Consider the following 21,785-nt stretch of genomic DNA (forward strand, 5'->3'; position numbering starts at 1 on the left):
CCCGTATAGATACGGGAAAAGCTACAGAAGAAGAAGATTCAAATGATAAATCTGTGTGAAAACATATTGAGTTTGAACTTCTGTACTTCATTGTAGGAAGATGATGTATTGATACTGCCATTAGGTATGTATCTGTCCTCCTTCTAGAGCACAGCCATGGGCAATAGAAAATTTTGTACTACTGTGAAAAGAGTTTACGAACATCCCAAAATTTGTCAGTTTCAAGATTTATTTAAGGAATGAAATACTAGCACATGGAGCTATTTTTGTATATATTATTATTATGTATCTAAAAATAAATATGGCACTGTGAGAGTTTATCTATAAGTGTATCAGTGAAAGAGCTAAGGCTAAATCATTGTCATTTATTGTTCTTAGTCATTTTAGTACGCTTAGGCTGGACTACAAGTTTTACATTTCTTATCCCTGTTTTGATATTTAACTATATTGATAATTTCTTACATTAATGTATAGCTTCTAGTTTTGTGAGCTTTGTTTCTTCATGCTCTATGTTTAATCATTAATAGTAACTACTTGACATTTAATATTGAAAAAACGATAATTGCTAGTTAACTTACTTTCATAAACAGTGAATATAAGATATGAAACTGTTATAAATCTTTCACATTCTTGCTTCAAAGGACTGAAAATATTAATTTCTTTTTACAGGTGGACATCTGGATGTTGTCCAGCTTTTGGTCAATGCTGGTGCTGACATTGACAGCCAAGACAATCGAAAGGTATCCTGCTTAATGGCTGCATTTAGGAGAGGCCATGTAAAAGTAGTAAAATGGATGGTAAAACATGTTTCCCAGTACCCTTCAGACCATGAGATGAAAAAGTTCATTAGCACATTAAGCGATAAGGTTAGTAAAATTTAGCTCTGCATCCTGACTGTATGTATGACCTTTTACCTAGAATATTATTATTTTTATTATACAGTACTTAGCTTCACAAGTTCATCAGGAATATATGTCTTGATAAAACCACAATGGCAATTTATTTAACTCTTTTAAAGGTAGTTTTTGTCTGATGAAATCCATATTGATGCAAGTTGAATTTCAGTGACATAAAAACATAGTTCATGTATTATTAATAAGTATATATTTGCTGTTTATAATCTAATTGTTAAAAACAAGAATTAATTTGAAATAGTATTAAAATTTTGTAACATTTTAGGTATCTTTTTAATGAAATAATTGATTAAGTGTAGAAATATTCTGTAAGTTTGGAGAAGCTCTTTGGCCTGTGTGTATTTTCTTTTGTATTTGAAAAGTTTATAATTTGAACTATTTATTAATTCTTCAGTGGATACACTGAATACATGTGTACTTACTGAAAGTGGCTGAGACATGGCAAAGTAGAATTTTGTCTCTTTTTATGATTATGTATTGCACTATGAAGTTATTAATTTGGAAGAGAGAGAGAAATAAGTACATGACACAGTTTATTTCATTATATGTTAGTTCAGTTCAGTATGCTCTATCATTTGCAGGAGCTACACAAAAAGTGTGCCCAAGCCATGGAAAGTATCAAAACAGCTAAGGACAGACAAGAAGCAGAAGCCAACAAAAATGCTACTATTCTATTAGAAGAATTAGATAAAGAGCGTTCTAGGGAAGAAAGTCGAAAGGCAGCTGCAGCTCGTAGAAGAGAAAAGAAAAGAAAGAAGAAGAAAGAAAGACAAGAACAGGTAATATGATAAGAAGAAATGGAAAGTTTGGTGTGATATAGTAGTAAAAAGAATGCTAGATAAAAGGGTTTACGATTACTGAAATAAAATTCACAACACTAAAGAGATAAGTGTATAATTATTTGAAAAGGTATTGTCAATTTAAGCCAAGATAGATTCAGTCCTATATTGCCCAAAAATCCCTGTAATTTTAAGCTGTCCTTATTACCTCCACCACCAAAGGTGGATGGAGGTTATCTTTTCATCCTGTGTGTTTGTTAGCAAAATTTCTCAAAAACAGCTGAATGGATTTGGATGAAACTTGGTATGCATTTGAACTATGACCTAACTTAGAAATGATTAGTTTTTGGAGTGTCGAGGTCACGGAAAAAAATTGCATTCATCTTTTACTGAGCTTCAACTGAACTATTCTGTGTACACCTTCTGAATTTATGTTCATAGCTCTGGAATGTAAGCTCAAAACTATTTAATGTCCTTATAAAAGACAAGAAGATAGTAAAAATACAGTTTTGTTTATTGTTTAAAAAAAATGTTCAGTGATAACATGGTGGTAGTTTTTTTTTGGGGGGGGGGGGTGTCCAGATATCAATTGTACAGATTTATAGGGAAAGTAAGCTATTGCAGACCAAATAATTTTTGACTGAGTTATAGAGCAAAAAATAGTGTAAACAGATAGGGATTTGTTTCTATTTTTGTAAACTTGCGCTGAAGTGAATTCCTAAGGAAAAGGTAAACCCATGTTCAAGTGAAGTAAAACTGGTAAGGTGTGTGAGATAGATTTTTTCAAGTTCATTTCCATGGTTTTGATTTGAAATGATTTTGATCAAAAACCTGAAATTTGAATCTGAAATGATTATGAATTTGAACTGATTTAAATTTGATACTACATGTATTTGAACACTGGTCAAAAAAGTTGACTAACAATATTTCAAAGTGATGAAAGTATTGAATATCCTGTTGTACATTTACATCATTTCTTACACTTGTGCTTTTCCTAAAAATGGGGGTTGTATGTGTTCATCACCAGGTGAGGATTCACAAGTGGTAGCACACCATATTTGTGCTTGTTTTTAACTTGTGCACTTGTGATGATATATTTCATTATTTCTTTGTTATGAGTAAGAATAAATTATATATCTATTCAAATATACTAGGGCATCTGAAAGGCAGAAGGCTTTTTACGGTTGAAACTAGTATCATTGCAAGTTTTAGATACGCGTTTTAGGTTATCCAAATGTGTGTTTCTATCATCCTTCTACTGTGCCCATGAGAGTAGAAGTAATTGTTAACACGTATAAAAGAAAGTTTTTCTCAAATTCTTTTCTAAATAATGTACATTTTATCTTCTGCCCTTTTTTTTAGACAAGTGTTCTATATTATATCTTCAATTAAATTCCCTTATATATAGCAATATTTTTTGCCTAGAACCTAGTGGGAGGTGTGCAAATGTTTTCACATATTAGAATCGTAAAAATGAGTGGGTATAACTTAAAATCTCAATTTGAGTCTAAAAAGTTGACAAAGTATAAGTTTTTAATATTTTCTAGTTGTTATTAAGAATACAATTTTATTCCTTAGTAATTCATTTGATGAAACTATATACTATTTACTGTATTACTTTTGAAAAAGTGTGAACACTTACATTTTCCAAAGTTGGAAACACCCAGTGGCATAATGAACTAACCCAATTCTTGTGTACAAATAAAATGTTGAATGTACCAAAACATGGAAGTGCGTGATTGAAAATATGCTTTGTCAGTTTTTAATATTCTATATTATTTTTTAAGTAAATATTTTATGGTAGCTGTAATGTTTGCTTAAAAAGAAGGCTTACCGATTTTATCACCTATGCTGAAGTAGCTCCAAAACAACTGATATTCTTAAATTTAACCATGGAGTCTCTTTATATCAAGTACCTTGAAATATGATTTAGAGGAGCTTGTGCCCATTTTAAAATGTATGGTTTAGGTGTCCACTAAAGTTAAACTATCTGTGCATAACTTGTATATATCCAAGTTAGATGGAAAATAAAAGAAAACCATTATATTCCAACAACAGTGTTCAATTGTAAGACTAACAAAAAGAATCAAGTATTAAAAAACGTTAATTTCTGCCAAGGGGTATGTGTGTATGTGTGTATGTGAAAAAAATGTAAGTTGAAGTTGCAGATTAAAGACTATGATGGTTAGTAGCTGATATGATCACCTAAATTATTATATTAATTACTATTTACCAGTACCCTTAGTTACTATTTATTAGGTAGTGGTAAATACCTTGATTAGCAATCAAGACATTTAAGCATTTGGGAAGTAAAGCCCTCTGCCACCATATTTGTACTTAATCCTATATGTCACAAACATCTTTACAAGTAGATGGAATGCGATTGCAAAATTTTGACTATTAGTATATTGTAGGCAACCAACAAATGCTCAGTCCACATCTTTAATGAAACACGTGTTTATGGACAAAGCTTAAAATACTTTGTTTCCATACTTTTAACTCTAAGAAAGATATGGTCTTTTCTTATGAGCACAATGACTAGCAAATTTTGTCTTGTTCTTTCACTTTTTTTTGAAGATAAATCACTGCTTTCTTTAACATTGCAACAAACGAAGTAAAAGATCATTTTATTTTCAGTTTAACAGATTGTAGTTTTGGAATCCCAAGTTTATGTTAACACCATCTATAAGTTGAGTTTCTAGCTAGGATGCTTATCCTTAAGATTTTTCTTCCTTACACAGATGTGTAGTGTTGTATAGAAAGCTTATACCAAGGCTTATGCAGTTTGATTTGGTATTTTCTTAAAGTTAATGATTTTCCAATTTTTTATTCACTTTTACTTTATTTCAGGTTTTGTGGTTTTATTTTAGATGCTTATCTAGGAATCTTATTTCTCTTCCTTTCTCTTTTTTTTGTAGTTAAGAGCTGCCAGTGCTGTTACAACAGAAGAAAAGAAACTTGAGGACCATTTAAACAAAGGGGTGACATTGAAGCATCTTAAGCCTCAGAGTAGTCAGTCTGATGGAGAAGATGATTTTGAGGATGATGATGATGATGACAGTGATGATGAGGATGGAGAAGTACTGAATAGAGTTATTGTAGTGACAGGCAAGTATTTGTAATTTATCCAAAATTTTGAAATTATTATTACTGGTCACATGGTGAAAAAAGCTTGTAAATTGAATTTAGAAACAAGTTTAAATGATTTTTTCAAACTTCTTTGGTTGATGTCGATGTACCAGCATAATGTGTTTTGTTAAGTGCTAAATGTAGAGGTAGAGAAAACTTTATTTTCAAGGCTTGTACTCTTGTTTTTGTTTTTTTTTCCTTTTTTAATTGCCATACTTCTTTTCCAGTATTATTTTTTCTCCATTATTAATTTTTTTATCACGATCTTTATCATAACATCAACCCTTTTTATAGTAATAGTATTTTTGTCATAATTGTCATATCAAGCTAACAACTGAATATATTGTTGCCCTCTTCATATGATCTGAAATTTGAGCAAAAAATGGTCATTTTTCACAAACATCTGAAATTTATCATGCTTGCCCTTAATGTATGAATCATTGGAATATCTTGTTTCATTTATTGTACTCTATCAACCTAACTAAATGTACCCGGTGTCTTGTTATAGAAAAGATTTTAGTAGTTTACAAATATATATATATATATAATATGACATGAAAATGTTTTTAAGAATTAATGAAACTGTAAAAACGTTCACAGATTTGTGAGTTCTTCCTAGATGTTGCAAATTTTTTAAAATAGTTATGTGTATTATTTACAGTAATTAATAATTAATTAGAATGGTGGTAAGAATGCTCGACTTGCAACTTGAATCTTATCACTGAACATGCTCATCCTTTTAACTACGTGGTTGTTAAAATCTCACTATTTATCAATTATAGTAATCCAAAAGCTGGTAGTGAATAGTGTTGATTAGCTGCTTTCCTTCTAGTCTGTTACTTCGAAATTAGAATTGACTAGTTAGGATAGCCATTTAGTAGCTTTTAAAGTGAGAACAGTAGCTACTCTGCTTTTTGTGTGACTTTTGTGATTTCAGTTTTGTTATGCAAAAGCAAGAAACCTTTTAAGATAGTTATCATCCTTTGAGAATATAATTATTTATGTCTTGTTTTTTGCATGAGATCCCCTTGTGGGACAGTAGTAAGTCTACGAACTTACAATGGTAAAATCTGGTGTTTGATTCCTGCTGTGGATACAGCAGATAGCCCAATGTGGCTTTGCTCTAAAACAAACAAACTTTTATGCATGATTTTTCCTTCTCTTTTAGTGGTTTTATTGCTACAGCCCTTCCAGACTTTTATGATGTTACAGCATGTGGTCTGAACAATGATTGATGTTTAAGTATGATTTAATAGAGTAGATTGTATGTCACTGTAGATTAAATAAAGTGGTTTGAGAAATTTACTAGTCATTATTCCTGTAATGGTGTAGAAAGGAATCTGATAGGAAGTTTTAGAAGTCTTAGGAACAAACCACATTTTTGGGAACTTTTTATAGTTTTTAAATGTTAATTTCATTCTGAAAAATATTTTTATGTTAAAGTATATCTGTTTGAAAGCCACAGAAATTTTCTGATATGAGAAGACATCAGTTAAGCTTAGTTGGGCTCAGGAAGTATGGTAAGCAATGGGAAAATTTTTCTTATGATTCAAATCCTTATTGAAAATGAATCATACTTATTAGATCAAATTGGATCTCAACCTAGATTATTAGCAAAAATCATTATACCTAGCCAGACAAAGGAAATTGTGATGTCATTTTGAAAGGTGAGGTCTTGGGTATAGAGAAATTGTTGTCAGTTTTTGCAGTGTTTTTATGATTTGTAGCTGGAAGTTGTGACTACTGCATATGGCAAAATAAGGTATCAAAAGAAATATATTAATCATGTTGAAACTGACATGTCAAAATAGTGGAAATGTCACAACCTTAAAACTAATAGAAAATCTTAGGTGCATTATTTAATTAAATAAAAAATTATTTATTGTATTAGTACCATTAGTATGAAAAAGGAGGGTTAAGTTTCATCAACAGTTGACAGTAAAAAAATAGATCAAGGTAAGTATTATATTTCTTGTTTTTCATGTGTATTTTTTATTTACTATTATCAATAATAAAGAAACAAAAATTTAAAAACTAGAAATTTATTACCTTAGATAAGGTTAGATTAGGTAAGAAAATAATAATAAAACTTTTTTATGAGTTGTGCTCTGGAGCAGCTTGTGCCTTGTATAATTCAATAGGATAATGTGAGCTACACATTCACCATGTGATTTATTTGTGTGATAGGATTATTAGTTAGACATGGTTCAAAAGGCAATAAAATTTAAGTAGAAACAGATGTATACTGTTATGAGATTTAAGCTATTTAGGATAAACAAATGTAGTTTCGTGTTACAATTTGAAGTCATTCCAGAAAGAAAAAAGGTTAATTTTGTATTTTTTTATGATGGTTACAAAGTAGGTCAAACTGAATAACGTATAGAATTAGAGTAGAGAAAAATATAAAATTCTGCTAAAAAAAGTTATAAACTTTGGTAGGTTTTAGAGATTATGCAAGTGAAATTTGAGAATTTTCAGATGAAGAAAAGTGTTTTTAATCTTAACATGAAAATCACTATGTACACGGAGCAGTAAACACTTTTACTCCATATATTCATGGAGAAATTTTTAATGAAAATACTGATTTTTTTGTCTACAAAAGAATTGATGTTTACAGTTACTGAAAGCTTGTAAAATTTCATGAACTTATTAGAAGTTATAGTATTAAAACTAGAAAGGTCAATTTGGGATTCTTGAACTCTACCAGTTTGACTGAGCCCGTAGTGATTATCACATTGCATAATGTTTGATATGATTAATTAGAACTTGTGACACAGTATTTTATAAATAGTTTAAATTATGTAATGGTTAACACACTATTTTGATCTATACCAGTCTAACTTTTAGAGTTTTTACATCAGTATGAATATACTGCTGGACATTAATGATTAGGTATAATTTTTTTTTATATTGTTGCTTTAGCTGCTGCAGGTGAAGCAGTCGTTAGCCGGGAAACAGTGAAAGGTAGTCCTGTCAGGCCAAAACAAGAAGTTTCTAAACCAAGATTGCCAGTGAGTAACAACATAGAACCTGAAGTAAAGATAAAAAATTCTGATTCAAATTCTCGAGTTAATGAAACAGGGCAGGGAGAAAACCGAGGCTCCCAGCAGTCTAGTCTAGAAAGTGGTGGGCCTGTGAAAAAGAAGGAAAAAGAGAGACCAAGAAGGTTAGAAAAGAAAAATAAAGAGAAGCTTACAGATAGAGAAAGAAATGTTAAGAAACATCCTGAATCAAATTTAGCAGACTTAAACCAAGTGTGTACTTCCATTACATCAAGAAGTCAAAAGAAACGAAACCAGAAACACGATGTTCCTCCTGCAGTTTCAAGTGCTCCAACAAGTACTACTACTACTGTATCCAGTACCCACACGAAAGGAGCTGTATCCATGGTTGGAAGTTCTTTAACCACATCATCATCATGTGAATCAAAACCACGTACAAACAACCACAAACATAAGGAATCTAGTAAAGATATAGTTATATATGGAATGAATACAGCTATGTCAGACTTAGATGATTTTGGAGTTTTACCTGGCAATGCCAAAAGAAGGGGTACTCAAGATAAAGCGTCTACTGTGTAAGTGTTATCAATTTTAATATCTATTTTAGTTCCTTCATGAAATTAAAAAAAAAGTTGATTTTGTTCCTTTTACCTTATTTTATAGTCTAACTATAGTATAGTTCCAATTTAAGTAAAAATTTTTCAAAAATCCATTATTTATTTTTTATTGATGTGTGAATTATTAGCATACACGTGTTATTTTTTTTCTAGATATTTCTGAGTTGTTCGGTAGGTTTGTTAAAATGATTTGTATAGTTTGTTTAAATTTTTATATTTGCTGAAGGTTTCCAGTATCAAAGGAAATAATTGATAGTAGTGTTGGAACTAACTTGGATAGTGATCTATCTAGAATCATGTATTTTTGTATATTTAAGTGCATGACAGAGTCCAAGGCTATTACTTTTTCAAACATTCCTGTATGGATTTTGAATGTTACACACACAATTATTATTTTTGTATACTATTTTTGCTCATTTCTTTCACACTGACTTGTTTAACCATTTCAATAGAGATAGGTAAAAGTGAGCATATCATGACGTTTTTATAAAGCTACATTCAAAATTTAATCAAACTTTTATTATCAATGTGTGTCAATAAATGTATGTCATCAAAATGTGGTTAATAATTCAAATTTTGATGTTATACAAGTTTTAATTTCTTAATTTCAAATGGAAATATTTAAATAAATTATCAGTATTCACTTTTCTGTATCATTTGACACTTGTTCACTCCAAATTGTACAATTTATTAGATGATATTTTTACTGCTTTTGAACTTCCGAGTTTGAATGCAAATTACAAACTTATAGATATTGCTAAGACAAGTTTACAGATTCAAAGTTGCTATCACTGAGTTCAGCTCAATGAGCTAAGGGAGTTTTTTAATGCACTTGTAGCATAGTTAAAATGCCAGTTAGATTATAAAATTTATATGACATTGAATGATTTGTGTTTATTATTTTGTATTCTAAGTTGAATATTTGAAATAAATAAAAATTAGCTAAAGTACTAATAACAACCTTAGCAAAAATTAGGATTAACTGTTATCAACATCTTGAGGTATGCATGCAAGAAGCTCATGCATTACGTAATTCAATATTGTGACTTGAGCCATGCATTTGCCAGGTGATTTTTAACTTATGGATGTTTAGTACTTAGACATGATTCATTTTGTTGAGATTTAAATTTAAGCAAATTTATATGTATTATATAACCATTAAAATTGTTTGTGATAAATTCCCATAAATTTACTAAATCTCATTGTTTCATTGTTCACTAATTTGGAAATGTTACAGTATTTCTTTTACACATAAAAGAGCATTTTTTGTTTGTTTAATCTAGAAGTTCTCTAGGAGATCTGATTGTGGAGCTTCCTTCTGAAGTAGCTCTGACTGCAGGCCTACGTAGTCCTAATACAAGTAGTTTGTCACAAGGTGGAAAGTCATCCCTTATTACGGGAACTTCCCCTAAGAAAGGGCAGAAACGAGAAGAAGGCTGGAAGGAAGTTGTTCGTAGGTATGTTTTGCATGTTTTTTTTTATATATTTGCATGGTTCAAGTACCATGGGAGTGTGGTTAAAGGAGAAGTATTTAGATGAGTGTAGAAATACTTGGGCTTAACACAAAAACACAGGTCTATGTGACTGAAAGCATCTGCTTTTAATTTTGTACTATCTAAAATATTTTTATACCACTTTTTGTTCCTTACTCTGCATAAAAAGCTCCAGTATATTTGGTTATTGTAAAAAAACAACTAATATTTACTTTTACTTCAACATAAAAATATAATTGTGTCATTTAATTGAATATGCCAAACACAATGTTGCAACTAGATGTTTTCATATGATTGATCCAGTGAGCAAAATCAAGGAGATGTATTTATGCACATCAATTTAACTGAAACTGATTTCTTTAGGTGTTTATCTACTTTTTTGATATTTCCAGTTAGTTTTAACAGACAAATTTATTTCTACTGTTACCATAACAGTTGCAGATAGAAAAATAGTAACATTATCATAAGAATTTTTTGTATGCATTTAGGTTTTACATACACGAAAATTATTGTCTGGAAACAATTATTGTCAAGGTATAAAAATTGCTTTACACAACACACTGCATATTGCCTAAAGCATGATGTATAGATCATAAATAAGGAATAGATAAAAAATATATTTTGTTTTTATAGCATCCTTAAAATTACTAGTTATATATATTAATTTTTGTGTAAATTGATATAAAAGATTGAGTGTAGTGTCTTTTTCGGTGGATTATTTCCAAGCTTAGATGGATCCACTCATGCTGTATTCTAAGGGTTAAATATCATAATTATTGTAAGATCCAGAAGAAAAAGAATTATTTGTACTAAACTTGTTTCTATTTGTACAGTCTAATAAATTTTTTGTATTCTTACATTCAAAATAATATAAAACATTTATGGTAATATGTAATCTTGGCATCCCCAAGGCTGTGTAAATTGCACCTTTAAGAAAAATTTGAAAGTTACTTGTTTTTTTCTATGTATCACAATAGTATTAAACTTATTTGAAGTTTCTGAGTTAGTAGTAGCAAATTTATTTGTTTACCCTAATCTTTTCATATAGCTGTGATTGTTCTAGGTTTAAATTCTAGTGAAATAGTAGCTTTCAAATGTCATTATATAAAAAAAATTCTCCAAAGAAATAAAGCAAAAATATATTTTGAATACTTGCATTTGTAATAATCATAGAAGCTTCTTGAGTTAACATTAATTTTAAAAAACTATTCAAGTTTGACTAGTGTATTTCTGTAGCAGTTGGGTATGTCTTCCAGTTATTGAGGAAAAGTTCTTACAGAGTATAGTATGTGTTTATTCTATTTTAGATGAAAAAATAAGGTTTTTGATACAGTCTTTACTTTAGTTAGTTGCTATTTAATTATCCACAATGATATTTAATTATTTAATACATAGTTTAATGGGTTGATAGGTCCAAGAAAGTATCAGTACCCTCTACTGCTATTAGTCGAGTGATTGGTCGTGGTGGTTGCAACATTAATACCATTCGAGAAGTGTCTGGTGCTCATATTGAGGTGGAGAAGCAGAAGGGACAGGGAGACAGAACAATAATTATCAGGTATTAATTTGTTTTTGTGGTAATTTTCTTTTTTAATATACATGGCATATCAACTCCTGAAAAGTTTGTTTTGTGAAAGCTGAGTTTATAATATTTTTTTTCCATGTAAAGCTTTTAATAGTGTTTTTAATTTTTTATTCCTCATTTGAAAGAGTAAACTGTCTGTATTTTAGTAAAAATTTTATGTAAAATACCAATAAAACTGCAGAATGATGTTTAACCACAATTACTTGTTGATCTACTAATTTGAGGAAATAAAGGATTATGTGAGGTGCAAAATTGATTTTTGTATTTGTTAATATACAGCCAGTGTATATGTAGTAAGCAAAGAAAATTTGTGAGCTAGGTAGAAATTTATAGTTCTTGGACACATTGTATTTTTTCATTCATTTCTAGAGTTGGCATCAATCTGTGTGTGTGAGTGTGTCAGTATATCAGTTAAGTTGTTTGGTTGGCTTAAATTCATTATTCATATTGCTAGTACACCAGGGAACATTTATTAATGATGTTTGTTTTTGTAGAGGATCTCAGGAAGCTACGAGGCAGGCTAATCAGTTGATTGCTGCTTTAATCAAAGAAGCCAATTGTGAACTTTCGGAAATCATTGCAAATGCTGGCCTGTCAAGATCTGCAAGCACGCCAGCAGTACCATTTGGTAGTGAGGGAATGAAGGTGAGTTATTATTTCATTATCATATTTTTTATTTTGTTTTATTACTATGAATTTCATAATTTAGAGTAAAGGTTCTTAATACATTATTTCGTTGCTGCACTTTATCATCTTCACAAATGCATTAGATATTTGAATTTTTTACCACTTTTGATCTCTGTCAACTCTTACTTCAGGTGTTATTAAATAGCCAGTTGTTTAAAAAGGTTCAGTTAATATTCTAACTTCATAGATTATTTCTCTCCACCATTATCACCAACAGGATTGAAAAAAGATGTTTCTAAGCAAAAAGTGAATATAACCGGAGTAAAAACTATGGGTGTTTGCTAGTTTAATAGCCGACACTGTTGATAAATACTTGTGCCAAACATTTATGTTTGTTAACTTTATTATTCATTAATTTATTATTCTTGGATTCCCCCCCTTTTATTTTTAATAAGTTAGCTATATCAAACAGCTAAGGTGGTCACTTTCAGTTTATCTTAACCTAAAAGTTACTAACTACCAGCTTTGTAAACTGCAAAGTTAAAGTAATTTGTTGATTACAGAGTCCACTCAATAAAACAAGAGTTAGAAAAAAATGTAAGCAAAATACTACCATTATTGGAATTAATCCCACTAACTACTGCTGGGTCCCCTGTGTATTTTACCTTTAAAATGAATGATTTCATCCTGTTATATTTGGTCAGATCTTTACACTAAGGAATGCAACTGACAAAACTTGAGCAGTATGATGCAGTTTTTTTGGGGGGGTTCGAAGGTCAAGGTCACAAAAAACTTCCCATCTATTAAAATGGGAACAAATTTTCCACAACATTTTTGCTCTTATAACTCAGTCAAAAATGATCAGTTTTTTGTGAAACTTGGTGGACATATGTAGAATATTATTCTTTGTTGTCCTGTCAAAAATGGTTCATGACCATTGATAATGATGGATGCATGTCTGCATATTTTTTGAGAGGCAAATAGGATCAATGCTGCATGGCAGAGGTATGTGCTCTACTGAGTGCCCCTCTAGTTGTACAAGTGCTGCAACGAGTAGTACCTAAGAGAGTATTACTCTAATTGCATGTTTTAATTGTAATTGAATTAAAATTAATGTTATTTTAAAAAGATAATTGAAAGTAACCATGATTTTTAAGCAATACAGCTTTGAATAAAATGTTTTTCATAATTTCTGCTAAATTTGCTTATGATTTTTGCTGTCATTTTATTTGATGAATCTTTTAAATGTATATGTTTTTACTCTCCAATATTTGACAGGGAATGACAGGAATTGTAACAACACTGTCCAGTCTCAGCAAGTTAGGAACATCGCGGCAACTTGGAGCTTTGAAGTCATCAAGCAGCACATCACTTAACATCAGCAAGGCCACAACCATCCCTCCTCCAAGTCTGCCAGTTAGTGCTGCTGCCCCATTTTCCAACCAGACACGACTTCCAGGAGCTCCCTCCTCTATGGTACGCCCACCTGTAGCAGTAGGTGGCACTGTAAGAGCACCTCCCTTTCCATCTAACTGTCAAAATGCTTGGTCTGGAGCTAGCTCCTTGGGAAAAGGTCTTACTGTTTCATCAAATCGTCTCCCTTCTCCTGGTGCTCCAGCATCCATGCCTTCAGCTTCTCTTCAATCTATAGGGAATATCAATACAGATAAGAACCCCTTTGTCCGGCAGTTATTTCCTTCAGAGAAAAAAATGACAGTGGGTCCACATAGCACTACAACCAGCACTAAAGGCACTGTTTCTTACACAATAGCAGGGAAATCTGCAAAGTCTGTTCCAGTTAGTAATATCACTGTAGCCAGTAGGTCCACTTCAGCTGCTGCTGACACCAAACTGGCTGTCACTGCCCTAAGTCAGCTTGGAGGTTTGACACCAAGCTCCACAGAATTTTCTGCACCACCATCTACAGTTCAGCCATTTCCAGCATCTGAATCATCAACCTATGCTAGAGCACAGAATGAAAGGGTGGTGAACCAAATTTCACAAACCTCAGTAGTCCAGCAGCAGACAAAAGCTATTGATGATCATCCAGCCATGCACTCTTCATTCACCACCAGAACCTCCAGTCCAGCCTCCGTTTCAGTTCCTTCCTCAAGTGGTTCCCACCGGGCTGCCTTAGTGAATGGAGTGAGAGCCACTGTTCAGTCACCCATATCTCAAGTATACACACCTTTTCAGTGCCATCTGAGTAAGGTGGTGGAACACAGTATGTGGGGGCAGAAAGAGACTAAGCCCAATTTTGCAAGTGTTGCTGCTGCAGGAGTTACTTCTGTAGCAATGAATACTCAGAATTCAAACCCTGTCCAGACTTCCCTCTCCCTTTCTGTTCCTCAGACCACTGACTATGAGGTTGATGCAGCTAAAGCTCCTGGTTACCGTGGAAATCTTCACGTTTCTCCTAGTGGATCAAGCAGTTCATCTAGTGGTGGTGGAGTTTCTCAGCCAGTGTCTCTCAATACCAACTATGGACCTATTGGTAGTGGGCCCCGAAGTGCTCCATGCACTCCTCCATTAGGTCCCATAGGAGCTCCATCTGTTTCAGGACCTTTGAGACATGCCACTTCTCCTGTCATCTCCAGTCCTCCTGCTCAGTCAAGATCACCTCCTGAATCCCATCGGTTTACGGGTAATGAGTTGGTGAGCAGTGTTGGTGGAGGTGGTCCCATCTCCACTTTTGGACCAGTCTCTCAGGTGCTGAGTGCTTCCCAAGCAGCAGCAGAAGCCTTATACCAATCTCAGGCCATGCAAGGACTGAACATGAGTCTACCTATGGCAAACCAACATACAAGACTTCATAATTTTCCAGTAGCTTCAGGGGCTAGATTTCCTGTTCCATCACCTGGCACTCATACAAATACTACATTTAGTCAGCACACACCCTTATCTTCAGTAGGATCTATGGCTTCTGAAGGTACATCTGAGTGCAACACTACTAGCAGTACTGGCTCCCATGTTATTCAGAGCAACTTAAACCCTAATGCTCCCGACTTCTCTAGTCGTGCATCTTTGCTTGTAGCTCAGCACACCTCTCATGGTCCAACTGTCCCTTCACGTTTGTCTGCATCCTACCATGAATGTCCTCCAACTTCTCAAAGTCATGCTAATATAATTCAGCTTCTAGCAACCAATGGCGGAAACCTCAGTCATCAGTTACCATTTCACCATGGATTTATTACTCAGAATGTCAACCGCTATACCTTTCCTGGCTCTCATGGACACCAGAACCCAACAGAATATAATCCTCATCCTCCTCCTGGTCCAGTTGGATCAATACCACCCAGTATGGCTGCCCCAGGGTTGAATGCAGAATCATTAAGACTCGTTACAACAATGGGAGGGTTCCCAGCTCCTCCACATCCAGGTCAGACAATTCCTCATCATATGGGTGTTTTACCACATCAGTTTGCCAATATGGCTCAACTTGTGGGACATAGGCAGAACCACAGATCTGCTAGCACTACACCTTCAGTTGGAACTTCTTCCAAAGGTTAGTGTTATTTGCTTTTCTATAGTTGTTTTAATTTTTCTATGAAATTGCAGTAATAAGTCATAAATGCTTAGAGGAAAGAACCAGGTTTTGGGGAAATAGAACTCGTAGCTCATCACACTGGTAAAAAAATGTTTGTATAACCAACATTGGGTACATTGTCATACCTATGTCTTTGGAGCAGAAAATTAAGTTTCAGCTGACAACACAGTCTTACATATTTTCAAGTGAGACCTAGTTTTTAGATCAACTGCTAACATACTGTCAAAAGCTTTTGAATGAAGTTAACATTTTGGTCTTGTATTATTAAAAAATGGAGCTATTTTTCATTCAAAAATTCCTCTAGATTCAATAATGTTCACTGAAGAATTTGATTAAGACATATTTTATGTCTTTAGGGAAAACAGCAAGTATTCAAATTGATAATATTTTAATTTTAACCCTTTTATCTTTTATTGCTATTTGCCACAGGAAAGATATCACTTAAAGATCAGAAATGAACCAGTATCACATGTGTGGTTTTTAATTCTAACTAAATGGTTAACTGTAAGAACAAGTTTTACCACTGTCATCATGTAGTGCCTGAATGATGAATGCTATAATAACATATCGTTTGCATTCTCTTGGTTAATAACCTAATTGCCTTTTAACATTTAAAAAACATTTAGTAAAAAAAAATTTTCCCCTTATCATGACTGGTTAATAGGTTAATACGTCCAGGTGTCAAGTGCATGTTGAACACAAAATTTAAGTAAAAATAATAATTGTAAGTATTTCATATATTTTTTACACACAAATATTTTAAAATTGATAACATTCTGTAACATTTTTGTTCAATGTAATTCACAAATAGAAATGAAAAACACATTCCAATTTCCATTTCTATGTAGCTTTGCCTGTTAACAACTTAATTATCTGCCTGTCTTAAAAATATAAGTATCTATCTCTTGTGTCTTTTTCTTTCATAATTTTCTATATTAGTGGTTTTATTACAACAGATCTTTTTTGCCATCCTTTTATGGTGGTGTCTGAAGAATTACTAATGAAGCTTAGCTGTGTAAATAACTATGATCAACATTTAAATATTACTGGATAGAGCAGGTTATAAAATATATATATATATCAATGTAGAATAAATAAAGGGTCTTGAGTAATTTATGGTTTCTCAAGAAAATGGCTAGCTGAAGCTCATCTAGAGGGTAGACAAAGGAATTTAATGGGAAGTTCATAAGAACAAACCTCAGATCTAGAAATTTATTATAGTTCTTCATTTTGTTCCTTAAAATATTTTAATGTTAAATTATATTTGTTTCAAAGCTCCAGAATTTTTTTTCTATAACAAAAAATTAACTAAGCTTGGTTGTGATTAGACATTTCTATAATTGAGAGCACAATATTTTGATGACTGAAATACTTATTTATTGAGTATTATTGTTAAGTTTGTCAAACAACACACACACAAATAAAATAAATTATTGCTTATTGAACTGCAAGTATATTTATTAGATATAAATTGATCTTGACCAAGAATATTGTTAGCAAAAATCACAGTATCCAGCTTGACAATGGAAGTGGTGATATTAGTTTGATCCTGGGTCACTGATAGATCCTGTCAGTTTTTGACATGTTTTTTTCTTACAGTTTGTAGCTAGATGTCATAGTATCTAAAGAAATATGTTAATGAATATTAATTAAGTTTAAAATGGCTGGATATATGAAATAAAAGTTTGTGATCGGTAGTAAAAAATACTTAAATTCTAAGATGAAAGGAAGGAGTTTTTGTGTCTCAACAAAATTTTGGAAATTTCACAACCTTAAAAATGATAGAATTATTAAATCCAATTATATTAATACTTTTTAAGCTAAATCCAGATAGTATTTATCTATACATTATTTCAGCTATCATTAGAATGCTTTATCTTAAGTTATGTATATGAATATTTGTGAATATCTTAAAATGTAAAAACCCTTAGTTTTACTTTATCCTATGTAAGTTATAACTTGAAGTATTATTTCTATTTATTCACAAATTTACAGTGTAAAGTTTGAACTTGCTGTGTTCTAAATCAGGAAGAAAAAATTAAACTGCAGTAAAAGTCTGTAATGAGTACATAAAGAGAAACTACCGTGGATGTAAATTTCATGTGAACTTTGTATGTATTTAGTATACGGTTAATATCAAATTTTTTCAAGTGCCTAATTTTGGATTAAACATCGCAATTTTGAATGTAACATCTGTGAATAAAATTGTTTTTATATTGAAAAATACATTGTAAATGCTATCAAAATTTTCACAAATGAATTTGCCTTTGAAAACATGAATTTGCTTATTTTGTTACAGTTGTGTCATGAAAGTAAGGGAAATATGATTTTTTTCTAATGTTGATAATTTTCTTTGTTTAGTTTATGTAATGTTTTGTGATTAGACTGGTAATTATGTGATGATTCTATTATACATGATCAAATAGGTAACATGTTTAATGACCATTTATTACAGATTTAGTGTATTGGAATTGAAATCATGTTTGGTTTTTAATTACTATTTTTTAAAGATATTATTATAACTCTCATTTACACTATATTGATCAGTCTGATAATTCTTTTCAGTGAGTTAACCTAACTTTCTTTTAGATGGTGGATCACCTGTTGCTGTGTCTTCTCCATCAGGTTCATCTCAGGGCAGTAACCTTGGGTCTCCAACTGGTGTGGGAACTGATCATCATGGAATTGTAGAAGACAGAAAACTGCCAAGACCAATTGGAACAGAAAGAGCTCAGAAGAAAAATCCAGGATATGGTTTGTCAGAAGTTCAGGGTATCTGGTCCTTTGGAACAAGTAAAATAAACGGTATGTAGTGTTACTCAATAATTATGTTTATTAACCATACAAATATAAAACTAGTATCTTTTTAAAGAAAAACATGTTCCAATTTTCATTCCCTTGGCTGTGGTTTCGCTAGATAGTAGATAGGGACAGTGGGAATCTCGTTAATCCATTCATGCGCGTCACTAATTAGATGACGAGTCATTTGGCTACCTTAAGAGAGTCCAACATCCAAAGAGGTGAGTAGTTATGCAAAAGCTTTCAAACACCTTTCACTTCTGGATATGAACTTCTAGAATAAAATTTAGGTATTTAACATTTTATGTTTGGAATATGAGAACATTCCCAAGATTATAAAATTTTTTTAAAATTGCGGTGTTTAGGTTGACATTCCCCTCCCCATTATGTTCAAATTCTTGTTGTCTTTGTAGTTTTCAATATACCATGTTATGGTTAATTTTTCAATGTATATAAACTGAAACTTATATTCATAATTGGCCAGCCATTTGGAATGAAATTTGGCCAGTTTTGAATATTTTACTTAAGTATATTTTTTATTTAATCAATTCTAGCCCAGTCTTCATGTGTTTTTATATGGACAAAATTACATCAGATTTTGAAAAGGCTATGCGATCTATCCCGTCAAGTTACCTCCAAAATTAAATTATAATTCAGATCTTGAGATTTTAAATTTTTGTAGGCTTTTATTGACATTTATTTTGGATAAAGTACTTGTCAAAAGAATCGAAAGTGTGAGCCCTAATATTTGATATTTTTCCCCCTTTTGTAATTGTTATTGAGATGGTGGAAATTGTTAATTTTTCCATATAAACAGATACAGGATAGTTGCACATCTATAAATCTAACTCTCTTTGAAGGCTTATTTTTAGCAGAAATCGGTTGAAAAGAGTGAATATTTGAAGTTGGTGACGTAAAAAAAACTAAAGTTTAACTACAGAATTGAAGAAAACAAAAAAGTTGTACGTTTCACCAGTAGAGGCATCATCAGCATCTGGTGAAATCATAGTCATAATAAATGATGTGTTTGTGTAATGTACAATTGTCTTGTTTTCCTCAATTCTGTAATTATGGTGTTTTACAAAGTACCAGTGGTTTCAAGTATCAATTATGTAAATTTCAACTGTTACCATGTTTTGTTTTACAGTTTTTAAGTTTATGTAGGTAATAAAATTGCAATACTATTGATTTAATCATGGAATTATTTTCTTTCTCACATTCGATTTGCTGTAGACGTCCCTTCCTTCTTTTTGTAGTTACACTAGATTACAAAGTAGTAAAATTTCTTATGTTTTGACACGCTTCGAGGCTAGACAGGGGCTTTTGTTTCGTAAGTTTGTGGTGGTTTTCTATTATTTGAATGACACAGAAATGTTATAGATTAATTTAATGAGTTTCCCTTCTTTTTATTCTTGCCGTAGAAATTGTGTCGTGGATTTTCTATCTGTAAGAACTCGTAAATTTTGTAAATTGAGACTGTTACGAACACTAGCTTGATATGAAATTTTTATTTTAAAATTCACATAGTTATTCTGTCATGTGTTTGAAGAGGGTATGCTTCAAATATGGTGACTTTAATGAGTTATAAATGTTTATTGGCAGTTAAAGGTTTAAGGTAGAATTTTTAATATTCATAGAAGTATTAATATTCATTAATATTTAATATTCATAGACTCATTGTGATTTATGTATTGTCATCTTTTTTTTATTTTACCAACTCATTTTATACTTCATTTCAGGTTTTAAAAATTATTTTTATCTGTCTACTTTTCCTTGTATTTTTTTTTATTGGTTATTGTAGTTCTGTTCATTTCATTAAAAATGTGTTGCTATCACTCATTCTTCTAATTAGTTCTGTGACATCTGTTTATTAGTTAACACTTGTTTGATGTGTCTATAACTGATTTTTTTGTGTTATACCTTGTCTTGTATATTATTGAATGATGGGTTTTGTTGCATCAATAGGGCTTGTTTATTGTTGAATAGTGGGTATTAACTTATGGTTTTGTTGCTTCAACATGACTTGTTTATTATTGAATGGTGGATGTTAACCTATGTAGGGTGACCAGACATCTCCATTTTGCCTGAAAAGTCTTGTTTTTTGATAGCTTGTCCCAGTGTCCAGAGCAAAGTTCTCAGGATGCAAAAAACATCTTGGTTTTCTTTTAAAAACATAAAACTGTCAGTCACATTGAATCATGAATGTAGTAGGCATACTTGACTTGCTCATTTTTGTAACATGTACTCCCCTACTGCCAAACTCTTTCAAAAGTTATGTATTTTTGTGATGAGAAATATAGGTCTGCTCAGGTCTGAATAATGAGACAGTTAACTCTTTCACTATGGGCTCGATTCCAGGTACCGACCTCGTAACCATTTTGTGCTTTATAGTTTTCATGCTATAACTTTTAATACAGTAAGCATATCTTGCAGATTATCAGTTAACATGACAAAGTTTTTTATATGAAATATTAATTTTTTTATTAAGTTTTAATATTATTTAAAAAACGTTTTTCTCATGCATTTTTTCTTTTCGATTGATGACTATCCAACATCCAAAGTGATTTTGATTTTAAGATTAAAAATATTTTTATGCATCAAAAATGTTCCAAATTTCACATGCAAAATCTTTATAATCTCCAGATAATTATTAAACTTTTCTTTAGAAAAAAACTTTGTTTTATATGTTATTTTCACTATTGTATCTCTGTATGGGTTAAGGTCTATTTGACCGACATCATAACCACCATAAAAAATTAAGAAATAGATATAAATTAGGCATTTTTTTGTTCTAGAATGGCTACAAATTATAACATGAAAACATAAATGTTTAGTCTAAATAGAGTAAATCTCATAACATTATACATTTATAAATATCTATTATTTTTATTTTATTGACCTTTCAGCCATATCCGACTAGCAGTAGAGTTGCAATGACAAGGCACACTTGCACTCATGTTACCATATCCAAGAATATAAGACTGGCCTTTACAAAGTGACCTGTCTTGGCTGTGTTCTAGTGGACCACTATTTTGTAAAATACAGTCACATTTCAGTTATAATACATTATATATGTTTATACAATATTACTATTTACAAATAAGTTCTTAAACTTATTTTTCTTAAAACATAGAACAGTAAATAAAGAAGTATAGAAAACAATTATATCTTCTAGTTACAAATTTTGTACTCATTTGCTGCTTGCCATAAGTTGCTCAGCTTTATCAAGTTTCCCATGTGGAGGATGTAAAAAAAAAAAAAATAGTAGGTTTTATATATGCATTTTGAAATAA

The 21,785-nt window shown here is 31.5% G+C and overlaps 1 protein-coding gene across 5 annotated transcripts in view; it reads left to right on the top strand.

Annotated features, from left to right (window-relative positions):
• Positions 1–21,785, top strand: part of LOC106464123 (ankyrin repeat domain-containing protein 17-like) — an 85,634-nt gene that overhangs the window by 58,960 nt on the left and 4,889 nt on the right. For 4 of the 5 annotated variants that reach the window (XM_022391964.1, XM_022391969.1, XM_013924258.2 and 1 more), the window contains exons 20-28: positions 670–866; positions 1,496–1,693; positions 4,612–4,801; positions 7,745–8,399; positions 9,725–9,898; positions 11,346–11,492; positions 12,014–12,164; positions 13,425–15,651; positions 18,283–18,498. In XM_022391964.1, the coding sequence (XP_022247672.1) occupies positions 670–866; positions 1,496–1,693; positions 4,612–4,801; positions 7,745–8,399; positions 9,725–9,898; positions 11,346–11,492; positions 12,014–12,164; positions 13,425–15,651; positions 18,283–18,498 (4,155 nt within the window). The remainder of the gene's footprint in view (positions 1–669; positions 867–1,495; positions 1,694–4,611; positions 4,802–7,744; positions 8,400–9,724; positions 9,899–11,345; positions 11,493–12,013; positions 12,165–13,424; positions 15,652–18,282; positions 18,499–21,785) is intronic. The other variant, XM_022391971.1, reaches the window with a different exon arrangement.

The sequence above is a fragment of the Limulus polyphemus genome, unplaced genomic scaffold (assembly GCF_000517525.1).
Source record: "Limulus polyphemus unplaced genomic scaffold, Limulus_polyphemus-2.1.2 Scaffold57, whole genome shotgun sequence".
NCBI lineage: Eukaryota > Metazoa > Arthropoda > Merostomata > Xiphosura > Limulidae > Limulus > Limulus polyphemus.